The sequence below is a fragment of the Aptenodytes patagonicus genome, chromosome 13 (genome assembly GCF_965638725.1).
Source record: "Aptenodytes patagonicus chromosome 13, bAptPat1.pri.cur, whole genome shotgun sequence".
NCBI classification, from domain to species: domain Eukaryota; kingdom Metazoa; phylum Chordata; class Aves; order Sphenisciformes; family Spheniscidae; genus Aptenodytes; species Aptenodytes patagonicus.
Window position 1 is genome coordinate 17929951 of NC_134961.1, and position 22079 is coordinate 17952029.

The following is a 22079-nucleotide window of genomic DNA, read 5'->3' on the forward strand; positions in this document are numbered from 1 at the left end:
AATCTTACTCGGAGGCAACATGCCGTGCCACACATCTGACTGCACTCTGTCGGCAGCCTAAAGAGGCGGTATTTTTCAAGATGAACCTTTACCCCGTTAATGCACCAACCTCCAGCACAGACGCACAGGACACGCAGAAAGCCAGGGTCAGGATGAGTGAAACAACAGCGGGATGAAGTCTGTAAGAAAATGCAAGCCTTTGGACCTATGTCACATGCCAAAGCATATGACAGCCTAGCAGCAAGAAGTAGCTCATTTTCAAATCCTACTACTTGACTTGAACCTCCAAAGACTTCTTTTGTCTCATTCCATTGTTTTGTTTTAGCTACACGCATCGCACCGTGCTTACCAGGTCAGTCCGGTGTAACTCTCTAGGTTAACAGCACATTAATCAATAATTTATACTTTGTCCTGTGAAAGCCACTGCCTAATACTCTCTTTAAAGGGTTGGGGAAAGTGAAGAAGGGGCAGGATTTGTAACTAGACACAGAAGAATCTGAAAAGAAACAGCTTCCTTCCAGCAGCTGTGGCAGATCCCATTCAGGACTACAGCCGGGTTATTTTTGGTTAACGATAATTAGTTTCTCTCTTGACAATGCCTTCAAATAAATGAAAACAAGATTCAGAGTGCGGGAAGAAATGGAGAATTATTACTTACTCCCTAACTCTGCTCCTTCCCCATTTTCTATTTCTTGTCACATGGATCTTAACAACATTTTCACTCCCTAACCTTTGGGATTAATCTACGGAAAGCTCTTTTCTGCCAACTGTATTTTTCAGGTTACGAACACCATAATCACACTCAGGAGGTGAATTGCATTTTAAAGACATATTGCTAAGCATTAAGTGAATAATTCTCAATTTACTTTCACATTGAAAAATCTCTACAAGTTTACAAGGCGGGCAGCTATTCTTGACCTTTCACGACAAGCAGATACACAGGAATTCAGCATCCACTTTTCAGAAGCAGTCTTTAGCTTTCTGTACCCAACCCTCAGCACCAACAACTCCTTTAAAATCAAATCAGCATTTGGCCGTAACACTTCTGGCAATCTGACTACAGGTAATCGTGGTCCCAGGCACATGACTGAGATGAATCAGTTTGCTAAAATGCCACGCGCTGCCACATGTGTTAGGAGTACAGTTTCATCTAACTCCAAAGTGGACCCAACTATCCACTGCCATCAAAATCGTTGGTCTCCTCTCTCTTTATACCCCCAGCGACAAAACTCTACTGATGGCCTCGCATCGAATCGCAGGAGTCAGTTGGATTAGATCTCATTGATCCAATGGAGAAATACACTTGCGATTAGATTTTCTTGGAATCAAAAAAATCTGACTCAGATTGCAATATTGCTATAACCAACATTATGGAAGGGGAAAACATACAAAATATACAACTAGAATATTAAATAAGCACAGGGGGTTGAAAGCAGGACTGCTTCTACAGCAGCTGCCTAGTCTTGTATCAAAATAAAGCATAATACAGAATGATACCATTCACCTGTAGCCCACATAGAGAAAAACATATATGTGCTTCCGTGATCATGGTTCAGATGGACAGACTGTGATTCAGCTACAGCACAGTAACCCATGAACTTGACTCAGACTCTTAGGGCTCTTCAAAGACAGGCAGCCAAAACTCAGCCCACATAAAAGGCTGCTTCTGAAAACACTTTGCTCAATGCAAGAAGTAGGGCATCTGCACAGACGGAATAAAACCGGGGACTTGCTTCCTCATTCTGTCTGCAAGAATCTATCATTTTATTTCTCCATGAGCATTGTAACTTGCATCTTCATCTTTTCCTAGAATTATCATAGAATAGTTTGGGTTGGAAGGGACCTCCAAAGGTCATCTATTCCAACCCCCCTGCCGTGGGCAGGGACATCTTCAACTACATCAGGTTGCTCAGAGCCCCGTCCAACCTGACCTGGAATGTTTCCAGGGATGGGGCATCCACCACCTCTCTGGGCAACCTGGGCCAGTGCCTCACCACCCTCAGCGTAAAAAATTTCTTCCTTATATCTAGTCTCAATCTGCCCCCCTTTAGTTTAAAGCCATTCCCCCTTGTCCTGTCACAACAGGCTCTGCTAAAGAGTTTGCCGCCATCTTTCTTATAAGCCCCCTTTAAGTACTGAGAGGCTGCAATAAGGTCTCCCTGAAGCCTTCTCTTCTCCAGGCTGAACAACCCCAACTCTCTCAGCCTTTCTTCATGGGAGAGGTGTCCACCCCCTGATCATTTTTGTGGCCCTCTTCTGGACCCGCTCCAACAGGTCCGTGTCTGTCTTATGCTGAGGGCTCCAGAGCTGGACGCAGTACTCCAGGTGGGGTCTCCCCAGAGCAGAGTAGAGGGGCAGAATCCCCTCCCTTGACCTGCTGGCCACGCTGCTTTGGATGCAGCCCAGGATACAGTTGGCCTTCTGGGCTGTGAGCGCACATTGCTGGCTCATGTCCAGCTTCTCATCCACCAGTTCCCCCGAGTCCTTCTCGGCAGGGCTGCTCTCCATCCCTTCATCCCCCAGCCTGTATTGATACTGGGGGTTGCCCTGACCCAGGTGCAGGACCTTGCACTTGGCCTTGTTAAACCTCATGGGGTTCACACAGGCCCACTTCTCCAGCTTGTCCAGGTCCCTCTGGATGGCATCACGTCCCTCTGGCATGTGGACCGCACCACTCAGCTTGGTGTCATCTGCAAACTGGCTGAGAGTGCACTCGATCCCACTGTCGATGTCACTGATGAAGATATTAAACAGTACCGGTCCCAATACGGACCCCTGCGGGACGCCACTTGTCACCAATCTCCATCTGGACATTGAGCCGTTGACCACTACCCTCTGGATGCAACCATCTAACCAATTCCTCACCCACCGGACAGTCTACCCATCAAATCCATACCTCTCCAGGTTAGAGAGAAGGACGTTGTGGGGCACTGTGTCAAAGGCCTTACAGAGGTCCAGAGAGGCGACATCTGTAGCCCTTCCCCTGTCCACTGATGTAGTCACTCCACCATAGAAGGCCACTAGGTTGGTCTGGCAGGACTTGCCCTTGGTGAAGCCATGCTGGCTGTCTTGAATCATCTCCCTGTCCTCCATGTGCCTCAGCATAGCTTCCAGGAGGGTCTGTTCCATGATCTTCCCAGGCACAGAGGTGAGACTGACTGGCCTGTAGTTCCCCAGGTCTTCCTTTTTTCCCTTTTTAAAAATGGGGGTTATGTTTCCCCTTTTCCAGTCAGTGGGAACTTCACCGGCCTGCCACCACTTCTCAAATATGATGGATAGTGGCTTAGCAACTTCATCCGCCAGTTCCCTCAGGACCCATGGATGGATCTCATCAGGTCCCACAGACTTGTGCACCTTCAGGCGCCTTAGATGGTCTCGAAAGACCATTTTGACAGGCCAGTAGCTCTACATAAAAGGACATTAAAGAAAAAAAAATAATATAAATACTTCATGATCAAGCTTACTTGTATACATCATCTAGACATCTGGGCTCCCGAATTTCCCCTATTGCTTCCCAGGAGTCCCCCAATTACTTCTTAAGAATTAACCCCCAACCCCATTACTTTCTAAGAGCTTCCTGTGCTGCTTCCTGGCAATCCCCAATCCCCAAACTGCTGCCTAGGACCGCACCTCCCCGCAATTCCTGGCTTTCCAGGAAAACCCCAACGCTACTTTCTAGGATTTCCCTCAGTTCTGTAGGAATCCCCATGCCCCTCCAAATCCCTCTGGGTTTCCAGGAACTCCTTGTGCTGCTTTCTAGGACCACTATGGATCATTCCCCCCCAGTTTCAGGGAGTATCATTTTCTCTCCAGGATTTCTCCCTTTTCTATTTTGTAATTAGTATGATTTGCTTGTATAGCACCAGGAAAAGTACAATAATCCTCTTTGCTATTTTTTCCCCTTATGCTACTTAAGACCTCTTGCAAGACATGGGTCTGTGCTTCAGAAACAGTGTAATGAATGTTCACAAAATCATATAATACCGCAAGGTCATTGTTAATGTGCATTTAAGTCTTTCCAAAATTGACTCTAGTAACTTTTATTGTTGTGAAATAATCAATTTCATAATTTACTTTAAACACATTGTGCTACTGCACTAGAGATAGGCAAGTGTTATATTGGTTCCTTAAGGAAAGATGCTGGAGTCCATTGGCTTATTGATCTTGACATGAAAGACAGTAGAAATCTCAAACACACAAAATTATTTCTTCAAGATTCATGAAGATGTCAACCAGAATGAAAAAACAAACCAAACAAACAAACCAACCCAGAAATGCAACCACCAGGGACAAAGCCCTTAATTCCCTGGTGAAAACAAAAAAGGACTGGAGCTAGTGGTGTGTGTAGAAGTTCACGAGAACAGTTGAGTCAATGATTAGACAATCTCATGAGATTTATCAGCTACAAAACTTTGAGATCCAATTTAAGTCCTGATCTTCTAATGAATGAGAAGTCCCTACCACACACAAAAAGTTACGTCCACTTCTTCCTAGAATGTTTCCTGAAAATCCAGAACTGCTGGAGGCAGACTCCTAAAGCTACTGTTAAAAAGTAGGTAATTAAACATCACTGTTTTTCAAGATTATTTCCACAGTAACTTCATCACTAATACACACATCTGCAAGTCTAGGTGAGAAGTGCAGAACTATGTATTCAACCTAAACTGTTACTCCAAAATACAATAGTTAAAACAGAAAGGAACAGGGTGTTTAACAAACTGTAAAATGTTTTGACTCAAAGTGTTGTACAGCAGATGGAGCTACAAGTATGGTCTATGAATAACCACCTACACATGAGAACACACAGAGATAATAAATATACATCATGCATCCCATCAAGTGATTATGTTAAAACGACTTTTCTTTCTACTGCAAAATGACACACAGAAGTTCACTTTTGTGAACAAAAGTTCACAACAAAGCAGCTCTCCAAGTTTCACATCAACAAAGACTGAAAAGAAATAATGTAATCAGCTTCCAGTGCTCATTCAAATGTCACATAAAAATTCAAGCTCTTCTTTTGACCAATATCTACAATTATGTCATCTGTGTTCCTCTTAAGAGGAGATAAAAGCAGGACAGGGATGCCTGCCATCTTCATCTGAAGTGTGGGGACTGAGAAAGGACATGTGTTATATCACCATACACCAGTGACAAAAGTAAAAATTAGTTTGTTTCAAACAAAATTCCTCCTGGAAGATCACATGTCCACACATTACCACACTTCCCAACAAAACTGTTACACTCCTCTCCTTTATCAGAAATAAGTGCACTGCAAGAGTTTCACAGGTTCCCCTCCACCTCCTCTCCATTCCTCTCTTCCCCAAAACGATCCATCTGGCTGACCAGCTGGACTATGCCAACCAGATTTGGGAGTGTTCCCAACTGCGGAATGGTTTTATTTAGCAGAGGAGAAAGTCGGTTTTCCAAATGAAATCTTTGCAACCTCAGCTCCACAGCAGAGTAGAAACATTAATAAATTTTAGATTAAGCACCTACCTTCTCTTCCTTCCCCTTCACAGAAATAAAGGACTTGCAGGAATGGGTGATACTGACTAGAAACATTTACCAATTCCCCTTTTTTCCCTACTAGCTATGAGGTGATCAAAAAGTAGTATACGAATAGGCCAGCAGAGTTCCTAAGAGTTTTACAATGAAACATGCAAACTCTTTCCCAGTAGCTCACAAGTCCAAGACCATCAAACCTGATGTTCAATCACTTGACTTTTCCATAAGTTGTATGAATTGAAAGCCTCATGCAATTTACACTGGACTGTTGTATACATACTATCTTCTCCCCCTCACAATCATATTTTCTCTCCTTTCCATCTGGCTAAAAATCATGCCAAATTGTGCCTAACACACAAAAAAACCCAGGTATAAGACAGGACTGCCAAAAAAAAAAAAAATCTAAGTATGTTACCTGTTACAATTTTTCAAAATTTAGATACATCACCACAGGAGCATACTATTTTTTAAATCATGCTTTATTAGGAAAAAATCCTTCTTGATTACATAAGTACAGATACTGTGCTCAAAGCATCACCATTTCAGGCACTAACTTGATTTCCAATCATAATCTGTATGCTCAATGCTAAACAATTCCCCACTTTTAATCATCTTAATAAACAACGAACTGCTAAAGGTGTAAATTTGCATGATGAGTTCTGAGAACAACTACCATGTATGACATATTTGAAGTATGATTAAAGTCAAAATTGAGAAGGTGGCATCCATACTTAACATCCTCAAGTAGCAGCGGACAATTCTCTGGCAATACAGGCTATATTATCTCTCATTAACACTGCAAAGCTAAGGCATCGTGAGACCCTTGAGATTCTCATGTTCTTAGAACTGTTGCCTATTTTTGACTAGTCCTTATTGTCAGTGGTAAGGGTCATACCCAAATTTGCAATTTGGCCTTTAGATCTCAGTCGCTGAACCCCCAAAGCTGTTGTTTCCCTTCAATAGAAAGATGTACTTTGTTTCTTAAGGAGGAAATCCTACTTCAGCTTTGCTTCCCAAGCAGCCATGATGGCTTTTATTTACTCAACCAAAGATAAAAGTATAAAAATGTTTTTCAGATGTTAATTTAAGACAGCTGCGGAAAAATGGCTGAATTCTACATTTAAAAGATCTACAGTATCCCTCTACCTGGATGAGTTTCTGCCTCTACCCAAATGAGTTTCTGTTGATAATTCCAAAGACTTTCAGAAGTCCTGTGCAAGTAAAAACCTTCTCTAACTGCACACGCTATTTCACATCAGTTCAAATTAATTTCTTGCTACAGCCTTCAAAAAATAACTACTTAAATAAGCAGCTACATTCAAAAGTTTTCAGTTACTCTACCAAAGTTAATAACATTACAAAACAAACAAACAAAAAGAACACTAGTTTGGGAATCTTTGGATTAAAATAGTTTTGTATCTTTGAAGTTCAAATGAGGGTTCTGAAAGAGAAGTTCTGTATTAATCTAGGCAGATATATGCTAACATAATGTAATTTTTACTTTGACTATACTCACAGGAGAAGGCCATCATCATCTAATAACCTTTCATCTCATTAAAGAACATGAAAAAAATGTCTTCATACACATACGCCGGTTATGAAATAACTGACCTAAAAAACAACTGAACTAAACCAAATGTAAACCAGACTTTCAAGAAGTCAGCCAGATGCTTCTCATGTAATGTATGCACACTCCCACAAGTCACAGGCCGGAACAGCTTCATCACCGATAGTCTCATAATGCTCAAGAATCCATCAGGCACAAGAATTTCCGTGGCAGTGTACATATGGTGAGTGATATAAACATAATAGTACACATAAAATTTATAAAACGTACAAACAGGTTTTTGGTTTCATTAATAACACAGGAGAGATTTGATCAATATGTTGTACTTTAATCCAAAAGCAAAGATACTGAAGGCCCCATTTGTATGGGCAAGACATTCTTGGTCACCTCCTGCTCCCCAGCCTCACATGTATACGTTGAGGGTAGAATTCCAAACATTTAAAGAGCGGTAGCATATCACTTCACATGGTACCTTCCCACCCTCAACCTGGCAAGACAGAATAGCTTAAAATTCCAGCAGGACAATATAGCTCCAAGACCTCTGTGGAGTATTTTTAGAGGCTCAAACAAAATGCATCTTGTCACAATTCAGTTCAGACAGTAGCCCTAAACTAGAATGATTTAGATAGGACAAACTGAAAATGAAGGACTAAGTTTCATAAACAGATTGCTTAAAGAAAAGTCCATGAAAGAGAAACAGGTCTTGCCCAGAACACTGTTTCACAAATGTCCATAAATACAAATAATGTGGAACTGGGATGAGACCAAGAACAGTGTCCGTGTTCAGAAAACGAAAAAGGAAAATGCACGACACCTGCAAATCAGCCACATGGAAAAGGTTAAATACCTCTTTGTCAGACTCTAAAACCTAAGTCATCAATCCCAAAGAGCAAGCTGTTGTGTCACTGCCATTGTTTGGCATCCAGCACTTCTCTGAAGATCAACATTAAACAGTTTTGTAAAAGAAACCATGTCCTAAGTGCCAAACCCAAAACTTACTGAAGTAAAGCAAATCTGCATAGCAAGACTTTCTGAGAACACAGTTCCACCAGGAAAATGCTTTTCTTGGCATGAAAATCCTTTTTAAATAGAACATCAAAAAAGCCTTTATCCTTAGATAAAGATCTTCTATTTTCTCATGTCCCTGTCACGTTAGCTGTTCAGCAACAATCTTCCACAATTCCTGTAGGAGTGGAAAAAATACATACAGGTATTTTCTCAGATCAGTAGGTTGCAATTATGAAAAAGTTCAACATGCCCACTTGAAGACAAGTTTTAAGATGTCCATCTATAGATAGTATCCACCTGTGGACAGATACTATATCCATCTATGTAATCTGCTAGAACAACCACCAAATTATCTCTGAGACAAAGGAATAGGATTGATTTCTTCATTCTTGTAGCATGATTTTTTAAAATAAAAAGTTAGTATCGTTCAAATAATGTTTTAAAATAATTTCATTGGTCTGCATGACCTTCTGCAGTATTCTGACTGATAATCTTGCTCTTTTTCTTAGCCTGTGTTGACAAACACTTTCAATAATGCTAGTAAAAATACAACTGAAAAAATACTCAATGCACTGAGGAATCAAGGTCTCACAAATGCATGTCTTAAACACCCCCCCCTTCTCAATCTGTTGGACAATGAAGATGAAAAACAGACCACTTTATTTCTGTAGAATAAATTAGCATACGCTTTGTCTGCTATACAAAAGATTATTAAGCAGACTATCACATACTCTTCACCATGGCATCTTGAATTGTGGCAATATACTCCATGATAAATAAAAAACTTAGGTGTTTTAAAAATGCATATATTTCAAAGACCAGCAGCCTTCCGCAAAAAGGCTAGGGAATGACTTTACACGTTTAGGTATAATCCAGGTTACATTTATATACTTGTAAAACTTTTTTTTACAAGTTTTTACTTGTTTTTAAGTTTTGCATGCACGTTTTATGCCTGAAGGTATCAGCATTAAGTAAAATAAATCAGTCTCGTGAAGTAACGGTGGCCCCCGTAATCTTACTACGCATAGATACTGCAGAAGACACAGCAATAGTATGTTCACTACAGGAACATCATTTCTTGGTAACAGATTTGCAATCCAGTACAAGATTTGCAAGTTCTCTAAAAAGATCTGTTAGATTGTATTGTTCTAGAAGCTAGCAAGCTATTAGCTACCCTGCATAATATTCGTAAGAGCAGACAATTGGAAAAAAAAAATAGAGAACCATAAGTGCTTGGGAGGTAATTAGATAACTACAAATATTAGATCTGACATGTTTCTGAATAACAGAAGTTTGCAGCTAATTGACTTCTTCATAGATACTAGAACACTATTTCCTGAACCCTGAACTGGGAAAGGAATTACTAAAACTATGAAATGAAAGCTACTCTATAAGCAAATAAATGAGAAGAGATATTGGTCCCATTTTCTAGTCAATCGCAAAAATTGTATTGTATAAAGTAGTGGAGACTGTTTCTTAACCTTTGAGGAAATGAGTGCAATCTAAGCCACTCTACTGCTGGTGATAGAAAAGGGTATGTTATGTCAATCTGGTATAGATTACGTAAGCACAAACAATCATTTTAAACCAACAAAAAGCTAAATGGAAATAAATGAAAAGGTAATGTTTATTCTCTTGTTCTTACCTCATGTTAAGTAAGCAGCTGAAAACTAATTTGAGATGATTAGCCCAACACATTACATTTATTTTAATGAATGCCACTTACCAACTGCTCAATTCGTTCATAAATGAGAAACTGGCAGAAATCAAGCTTAACGGGCTCCACAGTATATTTCATTTTTCTATCTTGGAGGTTCTCCAAATCATGTAGAGTATTTCTAAAATGACTGTAGGCTTCACATGTAACATCCATATGCCTTAAAGTGAAGTTCAGCCTGGCAAGAGAATATTTAATTTAAAATGTCTCTTCTATACTGGCATCTTAAATAGCTATGTAACTTTTCCCTAGGTAATGGAAAATGTGGGTCTTCTCAGTGTAATTAACTAACTTCGATAGCCAAAAAAAAGTAACCCCCCCTGCTATTCCTGAAAAGCGGACAAGGCTTATGTTAGCATCAATACACAATAACTCTTGGATGAATCTTTCCATTGATTTTAAGGCACTTGCCGCAACAGAATCATTGGCTTGGCTTCCTGGACAAACACTTGGCAACAAATCATATGAATAGCTATTGCTTACATATCTCCAGAGATTTAAGCAAAGCCGATTTATATATTAGTTTATGAATGGACTGCAACACATCACTACTTAAAAACATTCAACGATTCTTTGAAAGAAAACACAAGAGAAATTGTTACAGAGGTACTCAAGCTGGGAAACATATATCCTAATTCTAAGCACCTTCACTCCACTCTATGACCTCAAAAATATATAGCAAATGTTGTCAGGCATTATAGAATACATCGGACTAGCCACCTATTTATCCTTATTTGCACAGAGGTTATCTGATGTGAGACAAAGGCAGGACAACAAAAGCCGAACTCTTGTGGAAGTCAAATTCTGAACTGATAAAAATTAAGCACGTATAAAAACAAATGCTTGTCCTGAGCATATACTGCAGCCTGTGATCAACTAATACAATGAAAATCAGAAACCGACCTTCAATCAAATCAGATGTTTCTTCCAAAAAAAGAAAGCACGTAAAGTTTTTAGTGCTTTTTATTTTAAGTTCTTGGTAATACTTACCTCTTTTCTAATGCTAGGTAAACTGTGCAAGAATTTCTCAAGTTGTGTGTGATTCTATACAGCGTTCTGAACAAGGCATCTGTCAGGTCATCATCATAGAACACTACAAAAAAAAAGATTAAGAGCACAAAATATGTATGTTTAAGCATATTATTTACTTAAGTCTCAGGTATGAAACAACAATGGGCCTTAGTTTGATTATTCTAACCAAACAAGTCACTATTTTAACTAAATCCCAAAGTATATTTTTAATGGCAACAACTGACCCTGTAATAGTATCCACTGCTGCTATTTATGTCAGGCTTTGTTTAAGACTTCTCTCGTATCAATGGGAAACACTTCTGTCAGACAACTTACAAAACTTTAACAAGATTTCTCTCAGTCTGGAAATATCTTACTGCAAAGCTAAAACAGACAGGATATCACAATGTATAGGGCCTCATTTCTTACAAAAATACAAAAGAGGCAGTAAACTAATATACCATTTTAATCTCCTTGGAAAGCAGTCTTGCAACACCTTTCAATATCAGAACTAAAACCAATCCTCCTTTATTTATGTATGAAAACAATGGTTTTCCTATATAGATAAGCTAGCCTGCCATTTTTCAGTCTTTCACTTAAGCAAGAAAGAGAGCAGGGAAAAAAAAAAAAGAGATATATCTCCAAAGGCATAGACTCTATGGGCAAGTGCAGCATCTGAAACTGTTTTTCACATTATAGAATATATTAGTCTAACCACCTATTTATCATTATTTGCATAGAGCTTATCTGATGCAAGACAAAGGTAGGACAACAAAACTCTTCTGAAAGTCAAATTCATCACTTACTTGTGCTTATGTTCTTTGAGTAATTTATTTAGTCACAAATAATTACCACATCAAAGGAAAGAAAAAGCTAGTAGTTTTCAACATCTGTTCTCCTGTTGCTAATTCAGAATGTAAATACAATTGTTTAAAAAAAAAAAATACAGGCAGGAACACTTAAGGCAGAGCTCTGACAAATTAGGTAAGGATCTGACCTATTAGATTTTAAAAGCCAACTAGGTATGTTTAAATTATTACTCATAATGGTCAAGTGTTTGATTTAAAAGCTTACTGTTTATATTTTCCTACCATCAGCCGCCATTATCACAGTACAGTGGTCATGCAAATCAGCAATCTCTTCATCAGACCAGCTATAAGGAGCTTCAGGATCTGTAACAAAGAATATGGCTTTGGTGTACATGATTAAGTGTCTTAAATGATTGACAGCTGAAAAAAAGAAACTTCTTAACTCTTGTGGTCATCTGCTACTTCATAAATGGAACACCAGTGGAGCACTCCACTGAAGGTAAATCAAAACCTCCCTCTTCATTCTCTGAAGTTTCCTGCACTCCTTTGCTTTCTCTGTGTTATGTCCAAGTCTCCCAAGGCTGACTGGCAAGAGTAAGTTTTCTTTGACTTCAGAATTTACAATTACTACAATTACTACACTGTAGCGAGATCACAGATTTAACTAGATTAAAATAAATACTCCTTTAAATAAAAAAACCCAAATGCATCTTTGTGTAAGTTTTGATTAAGCTTCCTACTTTATCATGCTTTTTAAAATTTAGACTTTGTTAAAATATAGAAACTTTCTCTGAAAGTCTAAAAAACATAAAGCCTTTTCAACTGGCAGTATCAAATGTTTTCATTAACCAGAATTTTCTGAGGTCCAAGAGAGGCTTTTCAATGTGTAAAGGATGTTTCCACTTGCTTAAATAGTTGTTCTATTTTTAGAAGCATTACATCAAATCCAACTGGTGATATAAAAATCTATATAAAAGTAGGCTTTATATAACCTAGTGCTACAATTTTGTGTTGACCTTGCAATCACTAGAAAGAAAGTTTTAGTGATCTGCTTTACTATCATTAATTGCACGTTAAATGCTACTCAAGTTAGTTGCCTTTATTTTGCTAAAAGCAGCAGAGCACATTCCCTTGGCAAATATTTAAAATATAACACATTCACCACTACCTTTGGAACAAGTATTTATACATCTTCAAATCATCACATACCCTCCCCACCACCTTTTATAGTTTTGTATTCATGCAGTCATAAACCACACAATACCATCACATCAAAATCTGGATTATAGTAACCCAAATCCACGTCATTGTGCCTGGATTCCATTATCACCACATAACAGACATCTTGTTTGCACCTCTGGATTTTGACCTAAGTAAAGGACAGCCACCGCTTGTCTATTCTCAACCTATCAGTAAACCCTTCCTTACTCATTCACGTGGCAATGATGCACTCAAAGACAATCGTGTACTTTCAACTATTTTTCCAGAGGTGTATGTGCTGGAGGACTTACTTCATAAACAACGGAATAAGCTTTTCTTGATGGCTCTGAAGGGAAAACAAAACAACACACCAAACTGTCTCTGAAAGGACTCTTATAACCACCTACCAGTGCAGAATTCATCTTTCAGCCAGTCGAGTTCTTTTACTTTAACTTCCCCTCCTGTGGGTGAAGAAAGATCACATCAGTCACAAATGGCCCTTCAGACAGTACCTAAGCAAAAGTAAGGAGTCAAAATCTGTACTGGAACAAGCGATGAAGATCTATTATGAGGACATATGAAACAAGTAAAGTTGAACATCAAATCATTTACTGTACAAAACCAGTTACCCACTCACAAGAGAACAGGATGAACTTAAGGGTCAGAAAGACAACCTATGTTCTCTTTTACATGTCTCACTTGCAAAATACTCCTCCTTTCCAGAGTTCTACCTCTGTCATTTACACTCTGTTTATGTGACCCTTGGCACCTGGATATCTGAGATCCTCCCAAGTACCTCAGTGAAATTCACACAATGCCTGTGTAGGAACTGCAGCTGGTGTTAAATGATAACCAGAAAAAGAGTTAGTATTTTGCTCTTCTCAAAAGGAAGCCGTCCCATTATGGACCACATATAGGTATCTTGCATCTTTCTTTTTAAATGAGTCACTTTTAACCAAGACAAAAATTTAATTTTACTTGTGAATATGCTAGGTAGTCAATGACCGTGCTGTTTAATCCCAAAGTAGTTCATATATAGGCAATTGCACAAACACTGACTGTATAGCACTTACTTCCCGGCTCCATCAGGTGTTTGTTTAATGCAACATTTTGCTCACACATGGCCAGAAGATCTTCACCAACATCTGGAAAAAAGTGACAAAGATATTCAAAATAAGAATATTTTGCATGGGCCGTGCACGCCCCTGACCTCTCAGACTAATACTCTAAGTTTCTCTCAAGCTGACGAGATTAAGGAAAATTCAGAGCAACTCTATCCACTGATGATTGCTTCCCTAGTATCCTTCTTGCTTTTGTCTTTCAGTACTAAGCTCTGAGCCACCCTTGAAGAAAGAAGTCAGATCCCTATACTAGGATCTAGGCACACTATCTCGAGTTCACAGCAATGTACCTTTAATGTGCTTTTAAACTCTTGTGCTTAAAAGTAGTACTGCTTTTTCAATCTGTTGAGAAAGTTCTTGTTATTTTTCAATAAACAACACAACTTTATAAAAAATTATTAACTAAAACTGAACAGATGAGGATGAAAATGCCAGGATGAAAGCATTGCTTCATGAAGTTTCATGAAAATTCTTAACTGAAAATAACTGCCTTACCTGTGCAATAAACTCTCTTGGCAACTGTTCCCATGATAATGCTTGTAATTCCAGTGCCACCTCCAAGCTCTAGCACTGAGCAACACCTGAATGTGTCCCGTATAAACAGAATGTAATCAGCAAGAAGAAAGGCTGCACGCCAGACCTGTGGATAAGAGAAGCAGTTAAAACTGAGTAAATTCTGAAGCACAATCCATGAACAGCAAGATACTACAAGGCAGAATACATACTTGTTTACCGACATCTTCTAAGGGGGTTGCCATAGTATGTTCTGTGAAAATGAAAGTAGAGCAGAAATAATTATCTCAAAATTTTGTTCAAATCAAGTTCCATAGTGGCAAATTTGAAATTCAAGTCATGCTTCCCTTTCAAATATAGAACTAAACACTATTCATTCTATATAATAATGCTAGATAATGCCGAAAACCCCACTCTAACTAGGGAGCACTGAGTTTCCCATGGTATACTATTGCCCAAATCACTTCTGGAGAAAAATAGTAAATTTTTAAAATATTTACAATATCACAGTATTATGTTTGTTTTATTATCTCCTTTCACTTAACAACTGCTGTTCCATTTCTAAAGAAAACCTATTTTTCTTTTGTTTTACACAAACATATTGATTCCATTTCTCCTTGACTGTAAGCCTACTGTTTACCTATTTTAACAACATCACTGCAAGTGCATTCTTTTTCTTCATCTTCAAAAGCATCTTCTTTTGCTTTCATCAGAATTACAGGATATACTCTATCTCTCAAAAGATCCTCCGCTTCTAAATCAGAGGCACTTCGAGGTCTTCTGACCACTTCCAAGTCTCCGTCATCGTCTAGCAGAGCTTCTACTCCTTCACTATTTAATTCTCTTTCTTTTTTTAGGTTATTCCTGTCCTTGTCACACAGTTCATCTCCACTTCTGTACTGGTGTTCTCTTTCTGTTGTAGCTTCATGTTTCTCAGATGCCAAATCCTCTGTGTTCCAAATAAGTTTGAAATATGACAGGAATACTGTAAGAACACAGAGGGGGGAAAAAAGTTAAACACCAGGTAAGAACAGAATCTATGCGCAACTTCCACATGCATGAAATTTTGGTGTGCGTTTCACATATTAAAAATCTAGAGGATAAAAAAAATCATACAGATAACTTGACATACAGTTCAACTTGCTACGAAGAAATATTTCTGTTATTAAGTTCTGTCAGTAGAAATAAATGAAGCACTTTCACAGACTGCTGGCTGACTCAGCATCTACTCAAGTCACAATGCACACTTTCATCTGATTTAGTAACACTTATTTTAACAACTGGCAGAAGGGATGGTTTCTTACACCCTCCAAAAGATCTTCTGTTGAGACAAGCTCAAACCAAGTTGAAAGAAGAATTAATACAAGTTACACTTTGTTTCTTTTGGTTAAGATTTAATTCCTATCTTGTAAGAAACAAACATGTTCTAGTAAAAAGCAAGTAGATTTTTTTTTTTATTGTTTTAAAAGTCTTTAGGAATTCAAGCAACTTCAAGCCTTGAAATCAGCTTAGTATGAATACGAGAGAGCAGAAATAAGTTCACAGGAGATAGCTTGCTGAAGCTGGACATGCTGACAATTTTTTTTTTTTTTTTTTAATGTCTTCAAACTGAATCTTTGAAGAGATTAAATGAATAAGGCCATAGTTCTCAATAAACCAATTAATTAAAAACCTTTTGCAACCATCATCTGGTGACGTCAGCACCTATTAAAAATTTCAAGTTATCCAAACACGGACCTTGCGATTTTAATTATAGGAATCTGTATTGTCTGAATACAATACATGAGGAAGAACAAACATTTGTCCTTCCATCTACAGTCAATCTCAGCTCTTCAGCAGTGCTTACACACTGTGCTTGACTAAACAGGCCAGTCACAGAACACAGAATCATGGAATTCGATTCACCTACTCTGGTACAAAATCAGTGTTTATAGACATCTTAGGCTGGATACTATTGTTCCAAAATCACACACAATGTGTTGAGACTTGAGAAAAAGATAGCCAAGAATACGACTAGTGAAAAAGGTCAATACCAGCAAGATTCTAAGAAGAATGTCTTAGAATTCTATTCATTTCACACCAAAGGGGAAGAGATAAAGTGTTTGCCACCATTGCTTTCAACAGTTTCACAATTTATGGAGTTCTCTTCCAGTTTCTTTAGAAAGCAAGATATTCAAAGTTGGTCTACTGTAACTTGAGAGAAGTCCTTCTCTAGAGAGACATTTTCAGCTAGATCTAATAAAATCTTCATTGCTTATCCTGGCGTGAGATTTTTTTTAAGTCATCTACTGTTTGCCTGACAACCAGATTAAGCTGATTTGAATATTTAACAAATTAGAGGATGCCATCAATGAATGAAATGCTTTTGTTCTCCAAGCCCATTCTGATCCTCTGCATGTTCTATGGCGTTTCAAAAGGTGTAAGGTAAAACTGACCCCAAAGTAGCAGAGACTAAATCCCCGTGAGGTTCCCCAAAAAACAGCAAAGTGACAGTGGTAGATTGTCGTCATATTTGTTAGAGTAAAAGCTGTCATACTATAATCCAATTCTTGTCTCAACAAATAAAGGAATTTCCCAGACCAAGGACATTCAGAGTAGGTAGCACGTGCTGTCATTTCATTCTGTTGAAAGGTTCTCTGCATCAAGCGAATCACAGCAAACAAATGTTGAACAGCATGAAGACATACTGCAGCATTAATTACCCGTTTTTGACCTGACCAGGGTCAAAATTATTATCCACTTCTTTGTCAAGCCTACTTTTATCATTTTTTACATTGTCATATGCTAGAACAGCTGCAAAAGTTATTCTTTTTATGTCACAACTGGGTTTGAAAAAAAACAATTAACACTTCTGTCACAGCAGGAGCAGTACTTTTCTACAGAACATTTTACCAACAGCTTCAAGGTCAGTTTCCTGGACAACTTTATAGAAACCTACAAGCCAGCAATCAGTCACAGGCATTTGCCAATTCATTTCCACTACAGCCTTGACTCTTCAAATTATCTAAGTCAGTCAAAACCATTGCTATTCTGAGCTTTGTTGTTACCCATTTTTTTAAAACAAAAAAACCAATCAAAGCTGTTAGGCTCCTCTGGAATAGATGGTAAATCATCACAAAAAGATTTCATAAAAATTCATGAATTAATTACTGATAATTTTTATTTTAAACTTAAGTTACATTATTTAAAACCCCTGGCTTCTCAACTTTTGTTTTTATGCAAGAAACATCCCAACTTTTTAACATGATTCTCAAAGTGCTATATTGAGATTATAGATAAATGAACAAATATATAAATAAAATTAAACCCGCAAGCAAGTTAATTTGGTTACTTCTCAGAAAGTAATTTAAGATTTCTTTTTTAAGGTAGGCTGTCTACAAATTCTACATTAATAGTTTTCATTTCTGTAGTTAATTTTATGAGGAGAATCTAGCTAGCCCTCTTCCTAAAGACTGAGTAAGAAGTGATTCTGCTTCTAACTGGAATAAAATATGTAATGACTAATATCAACCATTCAAAGGAGGATTCAGACATTACAAAGATATGAATACACTTAAAATATAGCTCTGTCAGTCTAAACATACATTACCTGGTTGTCCAACTGCATTCAATCGTACCATGAGATGTCTTTTGTTTGGACAGTGTAAGTGAACGTCAGAAAGTACAGTGTCTCTTTTAAACGTGGGGTTATCCATCTCCTCCTCTGTTACATCTACCATGATGTGCTGGTGAGAGGAACATCTACAGTACCCAATAGCCCCCTATGAAGTGCTGTCACAAAGTGATATGGTACTCTTCTACTGACAGGCATCAAGTAACTGTTTTGCTCAGCAAGATAACCTCATGACATAGTTTCTGAGAAGACCTCAGGCAAGATGTGACCATGCAAGCTCCACCACGGTCCAGTAAGACAGCAAGCTGTGCATCAGGATATTCAGCCTAAAATCAAACACAGACAGCTTTGAGTGACATCCTGACACCGGTTGAACATTGCTCCAGCAATATTTTAGAAGATAAAAATCAGATTACACTGTCCAATAAAATTGCAGTGCTACAATGCTCTCTCTTACAATGCTCTAAAGAACCATCAAATACATAATTGCTAGCAGCTCACTGGCAGACACTGCATATTTTAGGAAGAGCTACCGATTAGCTTGATTTAAAAACACCCCCCCTGAAAAAAAGAGATGTTATCATGAACGCACAGACTTACAATGCTAAGTCAAGGTTTTCAAAGGAACATAAGGCCTTGTGTGCACAACTTCACCATTTTATGGGGCCTTGTTTTTCATAGGAATCTCTGAATTTTCTCAGAAATGGACAGAATTACAGAATGTATTATCATAGGTTAGTCCCCCAAATTTTGTAAAAGGAGTATCTGCCCTTCCTAGAGAAAATTCAGTTCCTTTTATATGCCTCCACTAATTGGGCAGTTAATGTCTCCTGTCTTTGGCGCTCTTTATTCTTCCCCAGAAAAAAATATAAACACCTGAAATCATCCTCATTACCTAATGTCCAAGGCTGGGTTGTCTGTCTGTCCTAAGGCACAAGCAAATGAATTACCCCTTATGAACAGAAAAATAAAGAGGACATTTATTTCCCTATGCTCTACAAAACTCGACATTTTGGCGCCCAACGTGGGGCTCGAAGGGTTTGAGATAATAACAGGTTAACCGGAGTGTATTAAAGAACTTATATCTGTTAGTAGTTGTGGGTCACAATGTTGGTTTCTCTGTTCTCGATATTGATTTGTATAATCTGCATCGCGCTCTTTTTCCTGCTGTACATGTTAAAGATTGGTGTTGGGTTTTGCAGTTTGCTGTGGTCTGCAGTGAATAGTAATGTCTCGCTTGTGAGGTTTGTTTTTAGAACATTGACCTTGACGTTAGTGTGGTATGTAAACTTCGCAATGAAGCCGTTACTGTACCACGGAGATCATTTCGTGGAGACAACTAGCAATTGCAGTAACTTTTCTGAGAGTTTTTTTACGGAGGAAATACAGAATGGCAGGGTCACTACCTTCTTCTATAATGTTTCCTCCTTCATTACAGTAATTTTTCAGTATTTTGAACATCCTTGGGCAGTTAAGATACTTCTATTAATACTTCTTGGGAATACTGTTTCGGTTTTGTCTAAAGTTGGTAAGCAATTTAAGAATATCATCCAGAGATCTGCCCCAAGGCTGAATAATTATGAGTGGCAGGGTGTGTGGGACAAGATGGGCAAGTACCTAGGCCAATGGGCACCCCCAGTGTTTTGGAACTTCACCCCTGAGCAAGTGCAGAATCCTGAAAAGTTAGTAGAATACTTGGAAAAAGTATGCTGTCACCCTGGCAACTCCAGAGAGATGCAGCTCATTGCAACGTGCTGGGGCCTGGCCCATGCCTACCGAGCCCTGTTCAACACCATTCAGTGCCCTCAAAGGGAAGGGAAGGTCTCTGGCTCTGACAGTAAAACGACACGCACTGCGGCCACTCAGACCCGGGCAACGCGCCCTGCGGCCACTCTAACCCCAGCGACAGGCCGTGCAGCCACTCAGACCCCGGCAACAGGCCCTGCGGCCACTCAAACCCGGGCAACACGCACTACGGCCACTCCAACCCCGGCGACAGGCCCTGCGGCCACTCAGACTCCGGTGACATGCACTTGCACTGTGGCCACTCAGACCCCGGCAACAGGCCCTGCGGCTACTCGGACTCCGGTGACATGCACTTGCACTGCGGCCACTCCAACCCCGGCGACATGCACTGCGACCACTCCAACCCCGGCAACAGGCCCTGTGGCTGAACCAAAGAACCAGCCTGTGCCAGTATCAGTCGCCCCTGTACACAAGAAGCTGGGAGGGGGCACAGCCAAACTGGCCAAAGGGACATTCCATACCATGTGACGTCATGCTCAGTACATAAACTGGGGAAAGCTGGCCGGGGGGGCCGCTGCTCGGGGACTGGCTGGGCATCGGTCGGCGGGTGGTGAGCAATTGTACTGTGCATCACTTGCTTTGTGTATTATTATTATTATTATCATATTATTATTATTATCATTTTATTTCAATTATTAAACTGTTTTTATCTCAACCCACGAGTTTTTCTAACTTGTGCTCTTCCAATTCTCTCCCCCATCCCACCGGGTGGGGGGGAGTGAGCGAGCGGCTGCGTGGTGCTTAGTTGCCGACTGAAGTTAAACCACGACAGTCCCTTTGTAAAGTCCCTTTACATGAAACATTGATGAACCGTAGATCTGAAACGAAATTTATGTCTTTAAAAACTGAGATGACAAGCTTAGATCGCGCACGCAAATCACCACGCATTATATGAATGATTTAGCTAACAAAGACACCCAGGTCTCACCAGCTATGAGTGCCCCTAATACCCCTTATGTAAAAACTGTTGATGCCATTTCCGATGTTGCCATTAACATCTTGGAAGATTAAGCTAAATTTTCTATTATCTGCTTGTGCTAGAACAAGATCATAAATATATAGGCTTAAAATGCTTCAAGTTATACAGACAGCCTTCATAACTTTAATTATCAAGTTCTATTAACTTTTGCAAAACCTCATCCAGCCTCCAAACCTGCCCTTTGCCAGCAGAAATCCGTGCACAAGCTACATCCACGCTCGATGCAAAGCAACAAACCGCAGTTTCTCCACCATCTGCGGAGGAGACAAGCCAACGCAGCGCTGTCAGGGAAACGCCGGGCGCCGTTTCGCGGTCAGGGCAGAGCCCGAAGCCCCGAGTTTCGGCCTGCCCGGCGCAGCGCCCGCAGCCAAAGCCTGTTCTTCCCGAGAAGCCACCGCCTCCTGCTCGGGTAGCGCCAGCGCAGCCCGCAGGCAGGTTTCCAAACACCGGCACGTTTCCAAAGGAAGCCGCCGCCGCCTCCCCCCCCCCCGGGGCGGGCGGGCCGGCCGGCCGCAGCCCCTCAGCCCCCCCAGGCCGGGAGGGCTGAGCCGCGGGGCGGGAGGAGCGGCTCCGCAGGGGAGGGACGGCTGCGGGGAGCGGAGCACGCGGGCACGAAGGCGCCAAGGCGAGCGCGTCCCCCCGGCGAGCCCGGCGGAGCGACCCCGCCTCTCCCACCGCTCCCACCTGCCGCCCCGGGGCGCCTCCCGCCGCCATTTCGGAGGCGACGGCCCCTTCCGGCGCGCAGCTGACGCCGCGACCGCGCCCCGCGCCCCGGCAGCCCCCGCGGTGCCCGGGCTGAGGGACAGATGGACGGATGGACGGCGCTGCGCGCAGGCACGGCAGCCTGGGCTGGCGCGGGGCAGCGTTCCGTGCCGCCGGCACCGCGCTGCTCGTCCCGGCAGCCGCTGCAGGCCGCTGGGCTGGGGAGCTCCTCCTGCTGAAGCCATCACAAGGCCCGGGCCGCGCGTGCTTGCGCCTGGTCCCTGCCCCGCTCGCGGCTGTGAGCCGCTGCTCGCTTGCTCGTTTCCCGGGGCAGAGCGTGAACAACGACCGTCCCCGTATGCTGCAAATGGCGCCGTAGGGTTCACGCCTGTGCTCATCGGGGTTCTTCTTTATTTACCCAGCACTAAACCCTAGGTAGAAGTCTATCTGGGGAGTCAGTAGAAGGAAACACCAGCAGCTAAGTTTAGTCTTGCCACTAAAGCATCCGCAGCAGTTGCCCAGAGT

General features: G+C 40.7%; 1 protein-coding gene across 4 annotated transcripts; it reads right to left on the bottom strand.

The window, feature by feature from the left end:
• Positions 1–5976: 5976 nt before the first annotated feature.
• METTL22 (methyltransferase 22, Kin17 lysine) lies at positions 5977–21584 on the bottom strand. Of its 4 annotated transcripts, none has more exons than XM_076350877.1 (11): positions 21537–21584; positions 18044–18393; positions 15095–15439; positions 14667–14707; positions 14437–14581; positions 13894–13965; positions 13228–13281; positions 11903–11983; positions 10791–10893; positions 9810–9978; positions 5977–8258 (listed from the first exon to the last, which is right to left on the bottom strand). In XM_076350877.1, exons 2-11 carry the CDS (start codon positions 18171–18173, stop codon positions 8223–8225), a joined length of 1176 nt encoding a protein of 391 aa, XP_076206992.1. In that variant the 5' UTR covers positions 18174–18393; positions 21537–21584; the 3' UTR covers positions 5977–8222. The 4 variants fall into 4 exon arrangements, with proteins under 4 accessions (XP_076206992.1, XP_076206993.1, XP_076206995.1 ...); XM_076350878.1 differs by lacking the exon at positions 21537–21584 and adding an exon at positions 21090–21190; XM_076350880.1 differs by lacking the exon at positions 21537–21584 and adding an exon at positions 21009–21028.
• Between the last annotated feature and the right edge of the window lie 495 nt (positions 21585–22079).

Coding starts and splice junctions, on each gene's coding strand:
- METTL22 (XM_076350877.1), bottom strand. CDS start 18,173: ATGGTAGATGTAACAGAGGAGGAGATGGATAACCCCACGTTTAAAAGA. Junction 13,966..14,436: donor CAAGAGAGTTTATTGCACAG/GTAAGGCAGTTA, acceptor ACTTTTTTCCAG/ATGTTGGTGAAGATCTTCTG. Junction 10,894..11,902: donor TGTGATAATGGCGGCTGATG/GTAGGAAAATAT, acceptor TTTTTTTTGTAG/TGTTCTATGATGATGACCTG.